This window comes from Pseudopipra pipra, chromosome 4 (genome assembly GCF_036250125.1).
Source record: "Pseudopipra pipra isolate bDixPip1 chromosome 4, bDixPip1.hap1, whole genome shotgun sequence".
In the NCBI taxonomy this organism is placed as follows: domain Eukaryota; kingdom Metazoa; phylum Chordata; class Aves; order Passeriformes; family Pipridae; genus Pseudopipra; species Pseudopipra pipra.
Window position 1 is genome coordinate 1450366 of NC_087552.1, and position 13876 is coordinate 1464241.

The 13876-nt window shown below is 50.0% G+C and overlaps 2 protein-coding genes and 1 long non-coding RNA gene across 3 annotated transcripts in view; all 3 read right to left on the minus strand.

Moving 5' to 3' along the window:
- The window catches only part of FRAS1 (Fraser extracellular matrix complex subunit 1), a 99449-nt gene extending 96848 nt beyond the window's left edge, over nt 1-2601 (minus strand). The window contains exons 1-2 of the mRNA XM_064651364.1: nt 2043-2601; nt 171-202 (exon numbers count right to left, since the gene is read on the minus strand). Of these exons, the coding sequence (XP_064507434.1) occupies nt 171-202; nt 2043-2133 (123 nt within the window). The 5' untranslated portion in view covers nt 2134-2601. The remainder of the gene's footprint in view (nt 1-170; nt 203-2042) is intronic.
- A 4673-nt stretch (nt 2602-7274) lies between these two features.
- On the minus strand, nt 7275-12262 carry MRPL1 (mitochondrial ribosomal protein L1). Its single transcript, XM_064651367.1, has 9 exons — nt 11864-12262; nt 11596-11701; nt 10547-10787; nt 10243-10326; nt 9926-9997; nt 9614-9725; nt 9066-9166; nt 8179-8260; nt 7275-7555 (listed from the first exon to the last, which is right to left on the minus strand). The coding sequence occupies exons 1-9, from the start codon at nt 11895-11897 to the stop codon at nt 7377-7379; spliced, it is 1011 nt and encodes a 336-aa protein (XP_064507437.1). The 5' UTR covers nt 11898-12262; the 3' UTR covers nt 7275-7376.
- A 229-nt stretch (nt 12263-12491) lies between these two features.
- Nucleotides 12492-13831, minus strand: LOC135412620 (uncharacterized). Its single transcript, XR_010429791.1, has 2 exons — nt 13403-13831; nt 12492-13128 (listed from the first exon to the last, which is right to left on the minus strand). It is a non-coding gene; the product is annotated as an uncharacterized LOC135412620 (long non-coding RNA).
- Nucleotides 13832-13876: the final 45 nt, after the last annotated feature.

The following is a 13876-nucleotide window of genomic DNA, read 5'->3' on the forward strand; positions in this document are numbered from 1 at the left end:
GCCCCAGATAGACACAGGCAGTAGCTACTCCCCTGCTGTTTTCCAGCAGACTGACAGAGCTGTGACCTGCACCCCAGTTGCAGGGGTGACAAAAATCAAGGACTACACTCAAGTTCAACAGCACCTTCTCAAACCTTTCCCCGGCAAAACACGTGTGAGCCTTTACCTACCTCAAATGAGAGGCCGTGGTAGACGCAGGCACCTGAGGGAGCAAAGGAAAATAAAAACAGGTTAGAAACCAGTGACAGCAGCACAGTCCCCAGTGAACCTGCTCTGGCACAGCACAAGCAGTGCTGAGCAGCCACCTCTGGCCATGCACTCGCCAGCCACCAGGAAAATGCAGTTTGGGGCCAGCTGGGCAACCCCTGGGTAAGCGACAGGCTCAAGAGAGGCACAGACAAGGCACATACAAAAGGGGAGGCTGCCAAAATAATGGTGAGAAGAGCCAACCCGAGTTGCCACTCCTAAATCACTCCTCCATGCACAACAGGACAAGCTCACAGGGGCTCCTCTTGCTTCAGATTTCCCTGTCCTCGCTGCTGGCTGAGAGAAAGGTTCTCCGAGCCAGGGAGAGAGACAGGCGCCCATCCAAGCACACTTTGCATATTCTACTTCAATAATCACATAAAAGGGTAGGAAATAAAACCAGGAATAAGCTGAATGACAGCTCTTCCATTGATTTGCTGGGAAAACAGTTGTTCTTGAACAACTACACAGATCTGCCTCCTGAAAACGTGACAGGAATGTGTAACCAGAAGCAGCCCAAGAAACTCGGAGATGAAAAGGGAAGAGAACGCGGGAAAGGCTGCCTTGAGGGACCCCCCGGAGAAGTAAGAATTTCCTTGTCAAAGAGTGTTGTTTCCCAAGAAATGCATATCAGACAAATCTGTACAGAAAACCTGGGAGCTAACACTGCTTCGAACCAAAAGCTCCTCCTTCGAGCCCGTCTTCAGCTCAGCTGCAAGAGACCACGGAGGCACCACTGGGAATTATTTTCCCTTGCCAAGATGAGCCACAAGAGCCCAATCATGTGCCTCTCAAATTCAGCAGATAGCTTTCCTTTCAGCAAGAGAGGATAACTTCAAGGTTCATCGTGCAGCTGCACCTCAAAATCCAGTGCAAAACACAAGGTCACATACTGTTGGGAGGCACGTGGGGACAAAAAGCCACGAACAACTTAATACCAGTTGGTCAAAAACAGCACAACTCACATGTTTTACCCCCCGTGGGCTGGCTGCTTTTTTTTTTTAGCTCACTCACAGCTATAGTTCCTTAAAAGTATCAGTGTGCTCATCCCCTCCGGGGCCAGAGCACAGAATAAGGACTATACAGGACTAGAAAGCAAACTCACAAAGTCTAATCCTTCTCTAAAGAGGGCAGAGACGTTTTTCCCTCCCTCACAAGTTACCAAGGGGGACACTAAGATACAACCCAACTTTGCAGGACTTGGAAAATCCTTAAATACCTCTGATTTTTATTCTCCATTGTGAGCAAGCCAAGGACATCACACACACATCGAGCAACTCTCGTTACAGCGCCCTCATTTTCCACGCAGCCCCCAGTCCCCAGGGTGACCGACACCTGTTGCAAAGCACACCTGAAAATGATCCTGCAAATGATGGTCCTGCCTCGCACACACCGAAGCAGCTTTTGAGTGGCAGCATCGCATAACCTTGTCCTTGCCACAGCTCTGTCCAGAACACCACGAAGACACCGACGCCTGGTTCCCCCCCCCGAGCACCCTCGCAGCGACATCCACACACACAGCAAGTTGCATTCAGCCGAATTCAACTGAATCCCATTCGGATGAATCCTACTTAAAACACGGGTGCCCGCTCCCCGCAGCTCCCCTCGCATCCCAGGCAATGCCCAGCTCCCACCGCAGCATTCCCGAGCCCTGCCCACGGACACCGGCACCCGTGGGGCGTGTGAGGGCTGCGGGCCGGCTCTGTGCCCCCTCCCGCACGGGCACGGGGTGGTTTCTGTGGGTTCGGACAACCGAAGCCCTCACCAGCCGCTTGCGGGGTAACAAGCCCCCTCACCTGGGCACTGGCTCCCTGCTGTCCTGCGCTGCCTTCCCGCCCGCCGTGAGGGGCAGCCCCGCGACGGCCGAGGCGGGACACGCTCCTCCATCCCCGGCGCTCCACGGCCGCTCCCGGGCACCCACCGGCGGGGAAGAGCCGCGGGAAGGGCCGGGCGCGGGCACCGCCTCGCCCCGGTGCCACTCACCTCGCCCGAGGAGAGGCCGCCAAAATGGCGTGGGACGGAGGCGGACCCCCCCGCCCGGGCCGGGGCCGGGGAGCGGGGATGGAGAGCGGCGGGGAAAGCCCACCCGAACCCCGCGGGAAACGGCGGGCTGGGAGCCGGGTGTCTCCTCAGGGACAATCCCGCGGGACGGCGACGCGCCCGGCGCTACGACTCACCTGAGGAGGCGGCGGCGGCCAGCGCAGCGCCGAGGAGGCTCAGCGTGGCCCAGGCGGCGCTCGGGGCGCCCATGGCCCCGCGGCGGCAGCAGCGCAGCGGGCTCTGCCCGCCCGCCCCTCGGCAGGTGCCGGGGCAGCGCCTCGGCCCCCGCCCCGCCGCCAAACTTTGCCCGCAGACAAAGCGGCAGCTCCGCGCCGCAGCCCGCCCGCCCCCCGCCCCGCCCCGCCCCGGGCAGCGCGGCGCCCTCCTTCCTCCTCCCGGCACCGGGGGAGCTTCTCCTCCTCCTCCTCCTCCCGGCACCGGGGGAGCTTCTCCTCCTCCTCCTCCTCCCGGCACCGGGGGAGCTTCTCCTTCTCCTCCTCCTCCTCCTCCTTCCTCCTCCCGGCACTGGGGGAGCTTCTCCTCCTCCTTCTCCTCCTCCTCCTCCCGGCACCGGGGGAGCCTCTCCTCCTCCTGCTCCTCCTTCCTCCTCCCGGCACCGGGGGAGCCTCTCCTCCTCCTGCTCCTCCTCCTCGGCACCTTGGGCAGGGGAGCCGCGGGAGCCTCTCCTCCTCCTCCCCCGCACCCTGCGCGGGGGGACCAGGGGAGCCTCTCCTCATACTCCTCCTCCTCCTCCTCTTTCTCCTTCGCCTCGGTAGCTCCCTGGGGATGAAACGGCCCCCAGCGATCCCACAACCTGTCCCAGCCGCAGCAGCCCCGGGAATAGGCAAAGCAAGCGTGTTTGTGTTGGACCTGACCCCGCTGCCTTTAGCCTGGCTCGCACATTGATGCCTGGGAAAGGTCACCCTCTCCCCGTGGGTTTGAAGCTGTTCGGTAGTTGTGTTTGGGTGTCTGTCAGTTTTGTTTGTATTATTGTAACATGAAGTACAACAAAGGGGCAGGGTCTGTTTACGGAAAGGACGGTACTTTTGTCACTGCCTTGTCCATTTCTTCCTGCCGTGTCACCTCCTTTGCTCTGCCTTTCTAGAGCAAACCCATGGAATAGATGAAGACTCCAACATTAGCAATCACAAATCAAGCACTCAAATTAAGAAAAACGACCAAAGCCCAGGCTAAACTGTTCCCCTTACAGCGTTTTCTTGCTTTAAGCACCTCAACACACACACAGTGCCACGTCCACTCGTGAAAAACTCCCTCTCACCCGTCCAGCACTGCACACCTAACAGAAGATACTGGAGCCAACTTTTCCAAATGAAAACTGGGCTCCTTTAAGTCTGAGGATAAAGAAAACCAGACCCACATTGGAAGTCACAGCCATTAAACTGTGCTACGAGCCAAAGCCTCAACCTGAAAGGAACTAAAAAAGTGAGCTTAGTTTTACCAGTCCATGAATGAAATCACCTTTTTTTCCCAGCTAATTTCAGTGTTCCTGTTTCATAGCAGTATCCCAATTCCCACATAGCAGCCAGTTGTACAGAGCTGGGCTGCTGCTGCCTTCATCTCCTGATTAAATGCAATGATGGCAGCTCAATTTGATAATAATTCCTCGTGGTAGTTCCATCTGTTCAGTTCTGATTCACTTCCTAATGAACACTACCATCTTGAACTCCAAGCTGGAGGTCAGATTTCCTTTTTTTTTTTTTTTTTTCAGGATTGCATGCCTTTAATCACCGTGCTGGAATTCCAGCAACAAATGTGAGATGCAAAATGTGCAGCCTGGCACGGCTCCAAGATCCAAGCAGCGATTTGCATGATGAGTTTCTCAAGTTAATACTCATTAGCTATTAGCAGGAGGTTGTTCTTTATAAAAATAGGAGCAGGGAGACATAACAACTATCTCTGCACGCACCAGCACTATACAAACAAGTGTTTCATGTTCCTTTCAGATACGGCAGAAATGATGAAAGGAAGAAATGCACAGGCCCTTATTCCCTTCTAACTCCTCAAGCAAAACTCAGGACAACTTGACCAAACCCAAAGGAGCACCAGCAAGGGACAGTAAAAGCCAAGTACAGAGAGGGTTCATTAACTTATTAACATATAAAATCCATCTTTCGATCGTTCCAAGTGCCACAGCCCTGTCCAGCCCTGCCAGTGACCCAAACAATATGTCACTGCAGAGTCACCACATCCAGTAGTATTTTAACTTAACCCAGCATCCTCCAGTACCTGGCAGTTTGGGAAGACTGGAGTTTTCCTCGTTTTCCAAGCAGTCTTGGAGCTGACACTGACCAACGGTACTGCAGGACATAAATGTCATCATATTTAATCACTCGGAATGCCCAGCTCAGCACTAAAAACATCTCACCCCTGCTAGTTTTGGATGTGGCATTTGTAACATCCCCGCCCTCCTCTTCCAACCTCACCTCCGTGGCAGAACTCACAGCAAAAGCCTCGTGAACTCAGTTTGACCTACAGAGATTCCAAGTTTTCTGGAGTGCAATGAATTCCCGTACAAGTCCAGGTTGAGGCTGTGTCAGCCTAAACCCTGCATTCCCCAGAGCTGCACACGTGCTTCCAGGACAATTTCTTCCTTGTTTGGGCAAATGTTTCTGTGTGCTCTCCTCGTGAATCCCAGCTCACCTCCTGCTCCTCTCCTCAGTTAAATAACAGCAGCTCCAGATAAAAAAAATAAATTTAAAAGCCACTGTACATTATCTGCATTACAAAGCCACTGCAGCATTCCCTTTTTTTGATAAAATTTTTCTAAAATTGTGATTTCTAGAAGCCAGCAATGTACAACACCGTTTCAGCACCACACAGACCAGGGGCATTATCCCTTTAGCTTTACCAGCACGTATTCAGAACTACACCCGAAAACTTGCAGAGTTCATGAGCTACTTCTCTTGCTGCCCTGACTTCTAGAGGGCCAGATTTACAGCATTCCCACAGTATTCAAATTTTCCAAGCGCAGATCTCTGCAGGAACTTTGTTATTCCACACACTTTTATTCTTTGAGAGCACACTCAGCAGTCTGAGAGCTTCCGATTTAAGCTCACCCGCATATTTATGCTCAAGCATCACTTTTTTAAATCCACCAAAAAGGGCAGGTCTTTTTCCATAGGGGATATTAAAGCCTTGGAAATTAGCCAAAAGAACAGAGAAGAGAGCAAGAAACCTATGCAAATGATATCACAAGGCTTGCTTCTCCACACCAAGAGGTAACTTACCTTCACACTGCTCCTCTGGGGTCACAAACAGCACATATCCACTGTAATGCCTCATAATATCCCTTATGTGTGTAATCCCTTAGTAATAAAGACACTCCTGGCTTACACACAGGCACAAAACGTGATCTTCAGGGTGAAACAGCCTTCCTGTAAAACAGTGTCCTACCTTTTGCTAAAATTCAGAATGCTGATCACCCGCTGGTGATCCAGCTGGGATGCACCAAGAGCCAGGTCCCGAAGCACATCCCTGTGGCTTCACGTTTCCTGCTCGTCCTCAGCACAAATCCCAAGCAGGAAAAAGGTGGCAGGATCAGGGATGTACTTGCAGAGGATGCTGTACATGAGCTAATGAAGGGAGACAGGCTGTAGATGAGGAGCTTATGCAACATGATTAATTTTCTTTTCACTAGAAAAAAAAACATCCAGATAAAACTTGTCAGAAGTAATCAAGCCTTTTGTGCAGGCTGATTAAGTGACTACCTTTGCTCATGGACTAGACCTGCCAGCACACAACCACTAGTTACCTGTACAATCAATTATTTAAAGCACAGGGTAAAGGGGAAAAACTCCACAAATCTCAAGTAATTAAAAAAAAAAAAAAAAAAAAAACAGTTTCTTCTTAATTACTTACCCTCACCTATCTTCTCAAACTGGTGCTCCAGACCAGAAATTCCTAGACATCAGTATTAGGAAGCTAAAAAAGCTTTACTCTACAACTTAAACTTGTGCAGAACAAAGGAAGGAGGGAAAATGTGTTCAGATGGACACCCAAGTGCACTGGCACTGCTTTTTCCACATAGAACCCAGCAAGTCTACTTAGTCAGTGTGAAACTTTCCTCCACACCCCTAAGGAGAATTTTTTGATCAAACTCTGAGCAAAGCACCCCACATAATCCATAATCTATCACTGTGGCCTAACAGGAACATTCCAAGCTCCCTGACTGACAGCACCAAATTTGACAGCAGCCAAATGCTTCAGATGGGAACTACAAGAATTTCCATGCAGACATATCTGAGCAACCTCTTGGAAAAACAAGCCCTGCCTCCAATAACAGGAATGACTTCAAGTCACAAACCTTTCCAGATTTGGATCAGCTCATCCAACAGGATCCCTATTGTAAATAGCCAATCCTTTTAGGAACCATCTTACATTTGGGGGTACAGTTTTACTAACATTAAAAAAAAAACAAACCACCCAAGGAGAATTCTTTTTCCAACGTTTATACGGGAGGGAAGAGCAGGAACGCCACCTCCTGGTAAGAACGGGAAAAAAAAAGGGAAAGACATCTGGTTGCCAGTGTATATTTAAGAACTGCGCTGGAGGAAAGCAAGAAAAATAAGAAATCAGAGCAATTTCCACAGACTGAATGAAATCAGTTCACGTTCCAAGCACACCCAAGACGGGCTGATCCACTTATCCCAAGTGGTTGTTCACAAGCCCTTCAAGAACCACCTCTATGATGGAAAATAGACAAGTGACACTTGGAGCTTCAGGCAGGATTCATCCCAAAATACTGTAAGTACAGTTCTGCCTGGGATAGTGCAAGCAAACCATGAGCTGCCTGGATTCTCTGAGGGACATAGATTCAGTCACACAGAGATGAACCTGCATCGTTTGAGACAGAGGGTGCATGGCTACTCCTCCCACAGAACACATTCAATTTTTCCTTAGGGAAAAAAAAAATCCCTGGTTCTGACAACAGGCTCCTGTTTGTGACATTGCTACACAGAAATTGGAAGTGAAATTCACGAGTTCCATTTATTTTTTGTTTCCACAGAGCATGATTTGAACGACACCCTTTGCTTCCCAAGCGTGATCCGTCAGATCTACAAGGAAAGACCTCAGGTACTAACGGGTTCCTGGACAGGTTTTTCTGCTTCATCCTCATCATCTGCTCTTCTTTCTTCTTCTTCTTCTTCCTTTTCTTCTGCTTTCTCCACTTGAGGTAAGATTCCATCAAGGTTCACTTGCAAACCTTCACTGGTTGAAGATCTGATCACCAACCTCTGCACAATGGGATCTAGAAAACAAACACCACTAATTAAGTTATTGATAACTAGTTGCTGTAAATGATTGACAGCAAAGCACAGCTAGACTCCACTGTTGTAAAGATTAGCAAGTTTGCTTCCCACAAACAGGAAATATTTTTCATCAGGGCCCACCACAAGAATCAATCACTAATCAGCAGAAATGCTACCAAGACCAGATGACTGAACTAGGCTGGCATAATTCACATTTAAAATCATCCAGAACAAAAATACCACCCCTTTCTGCACCTGTTTATTATATTTCAAGTCAACCAACTCTTTATGCTTTTTATTTGGACTCCTCAAGGCATGGTCTGGTCTCTGTACAGCAGTTACTATTAACAGCATCACTGGGAGAGGTGCAAGATGATTCTTTTGGCAGACACAAGGCAAGTATTAGTATAAAAAGTTCTTTTCTTCGCTCACACAGGGCTACTCTTCCCTAAAATTATGCTCATGAACCACCACTTCCTCTCCAGCTAAGCAGATGCCCCAGAAATTTTGGAAATATCCTGGGAATAGAAAGGTCACTTAATGACAATCAGTTAAAACCACTCAGTTCTTAGTTTTGTTTGCTAATAACTTGAACTCCCACCTTAGAACAGCAGCTCCTTACCATAAGGTGGTGGCTTGAAGGTGCAGATGTCATGGATAACTGCCTTTAGATTGGCAATTATGTGCTCAGTAGGCATATCCAGCTGGAAAAGGACAATGCCAGGTTAGACATGGCAGTACTTGAAGCCCAGATGAGTAAACCTGAAAACACTGGGTATTTATTTATCCTACACTTGGGTAGATCTTCCTTCTCCATGTTCCCTGTTAAGGAGTTCAAAATCCCACTAACAGCCCCACAATGAAGACAGGCAATGCTCAGAGGGTTTCAAGTATTTCAACACAGCTCCCACACCCAATTAAATATCCCAGCTTCCAAACAAGCATTCCACACTAAATCCTGGTGTGAACACAATCAGCTATCTCCCTGTTCAAAGTTTGGAACAATTCTCTCGGGATCAGGTGTTTAGTACCCTTCCTTCCTGTGCCACCATCAGTTAGAGGAAAACTAAACAACAGGCAGGATTGAAAAGAGACAAGCCAGAAGGAAAAATAAAAAAACACACAGTTTGGGGCACAGAAAATAAATAAATAAGCAGAAATTAATGTTATATGTCGGGTGTAACACAGTTCTTTCTGCTCCAGTCCAGAACTACAGTTATCAAAATTAAAAGTCATTAATTATTTGAGTAAAGCAAAGACTTGTTCATCCTTCTGTCCATACTGACCATGGACTTAAAAACCCATAGTTCATTTACTTAAAAAAAATAAAAAAAGGTTAAAACCAGCTGAAGATGCTGCACAACAAAGATTTCCATCTCCTTCCCAGGTCAGTTAAAGAACATGGTTAAAAATCTCGGGCAACAGATTGAAAACATCTTTTTTTTCCCCCCTTTCTTTTAATACTAACTTGAGTTCTGCTCAGGAGAGAAAACTCTCCATACAACTCACCCTGGCTATCCTTGTCTTGATTACACTCTCGTCTTGCACGGCGTACTCGTGACATTCCCTGAAGAGCTTCACCATTTTGGGAATATCACTGCCCAGGGAATCTATTTAAAAAAAAAAATAAAGGCAAAAAAAGGCAAAAAGAGTGATGCTTATTAGCACAGATAAGTGTGGTATTAGTAAAGTGGTAATTAATTAAGGCAGCTGAACTCTGCTCCAAAATGCAGTTTCACAAACAAGACAGTGGTGTCCTCAGGGGTATTATAGAAACAGTTTCCACCTTCCCTCCTTCCTCATTCATGAGGATTAATTAAGGGTAATTAGCAGGCAAATTTATCTTGGTTTTAATCCCAGATTTGCCTGTTGTAGGAGAAAAGCACAAATCTGGATTCCTAAAATTTCCTTTGCCAAAGACAGAACAAGTGGTGCAGTCAAATACAGTCCAATACTCAATGTAATGACACATCCTCGTCAAAAAAACCTTTCAGTGGCACCTCCAGAGTTAAATCCTCCTCAGCAACTGAGAGCTGCGAGGAAGAATCGCTTCTTACTTTTTCTGGTGCTGGGGAATTTCCGTTTCAGTTTGTTCCTCAGTGGTACTAGCTTGGGTATTATGGCAGGAACAGCCACATAGAAATCTGCTTGGATTTCATCCTCCAAGATCTGCAACAAAAACAATTCCATGTATTTAGCACACAAGTGGACCTACAAAGCTGTCTGAGCACACAAACCCATCCCTCACTCTTCACATTGGTAAGCTGGAGTTTACTGGACATCGGGTTTCTTCCCCTCCCCAGGCCCAAACACAGTTTAAATTAGGCTATATATATAATTCTTAAAAAAATCAAAATAAAAACCAATACCCATTTCATTAATTCAAGTCCCCCCACGATCTCAGCTCCACTCTCCCGAGCTATTTCAGCTTCTTGCTCATTCTGTTGAGAGAAAAACATAGCTATGAACAGCTGTAGTACCTATTAGTCTGTACCAAAAAGGCTTCATTTTTGTAAAAACTTTGGCTCAAGCTTTTGCTTCAGGACAAAAATCGATTCTTTTGGACTATCTCATACAGATATATGGAAGTCTGTTCTGCTAGGATGATTAAGTGGCAAAGGACAGCTGCAGGAGTTTTCTGGACACATAAAACACAAGCAAATAAAGTTAATCCAGGCTCACCCACCTCTGTGAAAACCAAAACCTTCTTCACTTCATCTGTAAAGCGGTGGGGAAGGACGACGGCACCCGAGAAAGGATCCAGCTTTTTCTAGGAAGTGAATCAAAAAAACAGTAAAAAAACCAAAGAGAAATCGTGACTCGAGGGCAAGTTACAAATCCAAACAAGGTGAAGAAGTGAAACAGTGACCCCAGAACAAAGCACAGCGAGGTGTGCTGGCAAAACCACGCAAGTGCAAAGTCTGGAGCAGATTTAAACCCTTAAAAAAAAAAAAACCCCGCCGAGATCCCTACACCCTTCCAGCCCTAACCTTCTTCAGGGCCATGTCCAGGAACACATTGATATAGACAAACTGCTTGGGGTGAGTGAAGTCCAGCTGCTGGAACTTCTTCAGCATGCCCACGGCCTGCTCCAGGTCGTAGAAGGGGCGCCGGTAGAGCCACGTCAGGTACACGTCGTCCACGGGCTTGGTCATCAGCGGCCGCCGCCGGCGGGAGGGCTTGTCCTTGGCTTTCTCCTGCCTGGTCCACTGGGCACCTTTTTTGGCAGGTCTAAGACAAAAAAACAAGCCAAGACCAGAACCCTTGTTAGGTCATCAGTTGAAGAGTTCGGCCTGTCAAGAACATGGTGTGTCACTTGTTAAGGACCTGCTGCTGCACCAAAGCAAAACCAGCATGAGGGGAACACACCCCCTGGGCTGGCCTTCACCTGGGCTGGCCTAAACTGAGAAAATCCAACAGGGAAGGAACAACTGCAAGGTTTCTCTTCTTCTTGTTGTAGCAGTCACACCTTATAAAAAAGGTTTCTCCTCCCTTCCCTGCAGCATTTTGCATGCAGTTAAACACCAGCCCCAATTTTCACCCTTCTTCCTATTTCCAGAGGGTCTCAAGGCATGGAAAAAAATATTAAAATGTTTTTTTAAAAATTAGCAACTAGACACTCCACTCCTGTCTAACCACGGCAACGGAGCCTGCAGCACTTCAGAACACTCGGTGTACAACACTGTTCACACTCCTGTACACTCAGGTCCTTCTCACTTCTCCGAGTCACGCTGTGTTATTAAAGAGGAAACAAATTAAACACTAAAAAGCAAACTGAAGACGAGGAAGTGTTTGAAACCGAGCCCACGAGCTCAGCAGCCTTCATGCTGTAACCCTGCCACGGCTCCCAAAAGCACATCTCAAAAACACCCGCTTAGTCCTTCCCCATAACCGTGATACTCTTTATGACAAGTGTTTACGCCACCAAGGCCTCTGGGCTGTTGGAGCAACACTGCAAACACCAAGAACGCCCCACACACCCCGCTACCACCACCCCCGCGGCCGAGGGAGCCTCCCGGGATGCCGGACCCGCACTCACTTGGCTGCCGCCGCGAAGGGCCGGGCGGTCGCGGCGCTCACCACGGTGGGGGCGGCGAGGCGCTGCTCCAGCCCGGCGCGGACCCACCCGCGCTGCGGGGCCAGTGCTGCGGGGGAAGAGCAAACATCGCTTCAGACAGGCGTCGAGGCCTCCCGCTACCTCTGCCCCGCCCGTGCAGGCCCTCCCCGGACCCCAGGGCCGCCCCAGGGCGGTGGGCGAAGGCGGAGAGGCGGCAGCACCCCCGGCTCCCTCGGCACAACCCCGTCACCTCTCCACAGGCAGCGGGCGCTGGGCGCCGCCATCTTGCCGAGCCGCCGCGGTGCAGCACCCAAAGCGTTCCCCGCGGAACTCGCTCCCCGAGACCGAGGACGGTGTTCCCTTTAATGCTGCCCCCCCGCCCGTCGTGCCCTGGACCTGACGTTCCGCGGGTGCGCTTTCCCCCTCTCCTGGCGTGTGCTCGCTGCCCGGAGAGGGGTAACCCCTTGCCGGGGGCTGGTTAAAAGCCTCCAGTTCGCTTCTGAACCGGCCTGAAAGGGGTCTCGGGGCAATCTCGGGGTTGTGTCATAGCGCCGCGAACAAAACTGGTGTTCCCGCCCCCGAACCAACATGGCGGCTGAGGGCAAGCAGAGCCGCTGACATGGGGGCGTTTCCACCTGTTCCACCACGTCTGTTTGGGTGAACATTGTCAAGTTAACGCGAACATTATCTAGTTAACGCTTAATAGTGTGACCTCCGAGCCCCATGTAATTCCAGAATGGTATTTTCACTCCTCTTCCCTTGCAAATGGATTGGGATAACAGTTGCCTGATCCACACTGCTCCACTCGTGGAGCAGCATCCACCTGCAAGGACTTTGTTAACTGTCTCCTAAGCTTATCAGATACATACCACAAACTATAATGGTTAAAGGGAGGGCCTTTATTCAACACTGATGCGCTTTTTTGACTAAAAACATCCCGATCCTGATCAATCCATGTCTTAAGAATTTTTAAATCAGACATGTGTGGCTCTGCAAAACGAATCAACGTAACTGATCCATGTTTGTCCAATGTAACTCTATGCTCAGCATCCTGGGAAAGGATGGAGATGGGGAATTGTCAGGGTGACAGGAGGAAAATGAACCCTCCTCGGTTAAAAAGCCTCAGTGAGGAGTGACACGAGTTTAAAACATAGGGTGGGAAATGGAATTATTTCGGATGGGCATTAGGACTCCCTAATGTTTGACTCCCACAGTGGTGGCAGATGTAACAGGAGACTGTTTAATATGCAGGTATTAAATCCTTCACAGGATTCACTGAATCCTTCACAGTCTTAACTCCATGACTCTGGAATCCCCTTGCAAGCCTCTGGCTTGTTAGACACAAAGTTTCTGTTGTGGATCGTGGATTTTGGGAGAGAAACATGAGCTCACGGTGATCGTGCGCCCATTCCCAATTATGCACTTGCTCCAAAGCCCATTTCCTACCAACAGAGGCACTTCCCGCTCTCCGGGCATCCTTGAGTTTTTTGAGTCCAGCACGAGCCCAGGCAACTGCTGTAGAAAGAAAATTACAAAGAAAAGTCCTCAGGCCTGATCTCTTGTCCCCCTCTGTGCCCCCCCCCAGCCACCTGCTGCTCCCTCAGACACCTCCCTCCATCTCCCTGACGCTTTTCTTTTCTACCACTGCTTTCCCACCTGGGTACAAGAGAGACCCACATCCCTCCCCGTGCCGGGGTGCTGCTTTTATTTTATTTTCCAATCCATCTTTTCCTCGCGTCCATCCCAAAGGGCTGCTGGTTCGGCCGGGAGACGACGGGGCGACATTTACCTGGTGCTCTTCCCTGCTCCAGCCGCCCTCAGGACTCACGGGGGGGGCCGTGCCACTGAAATCTGGGCGCCAAAAACACGCTTCCCAGCAGAGGAGCTGCCGCCTGCGGAGAAACAGAGGCGTCTGGCACCGACGAGGACATGTCAAATCCCTTCGGAAAGGTGGACTCTTCCCTCTCGCAGCGCCGGGGGCGAGCGGCCCGCGAAGCCAAGCCACGCCACGTCCCCTTGGGCGCCGCAGCCCGGTGACAGCTGTGAAAGCTGGGAGGGGGTAAAAGCCAGGGGTGAAGCCGGGGAAGGGGCCTCTCTGATCTCTCTGGGGGGGTAGCAAGGCCCGGCCGTGCGCGGTGACACGGCCCCGCGAGTGCCCACCGCCCCCCCTGCCGCGGCCCCGGCACCGCCCGCCGCCTCCCCGCGCCCGCCCCCGTCTCCTCCGCCCTCCGCTCCCCGGCCGCCGCCGCTCCTCCTCCTCCTC

Coding starts and splice junctions, on each gene's coding strand:
- MRPL1 (XM_064651367.1), bottom strand. CDS start 11,897: ATGGCGGCGCCCAGCGCCCGCTGCCTGTGGAGAG. Junction 11,702..11,863: donor CGCCCGCTGCCTGTGGAGAG/GTGACGGGGTTG, acceptor CTTCCCCCGCAG/CACTGGCCCCGCAGCGCGGG. Junction 9,998..10,242: donor AGGTTTTGGTTTTCACAGAG/GTGGGTGAGCCT, acceptor TTCTCTCAACAG/AATGAGCAAGAAGCTGAAAT.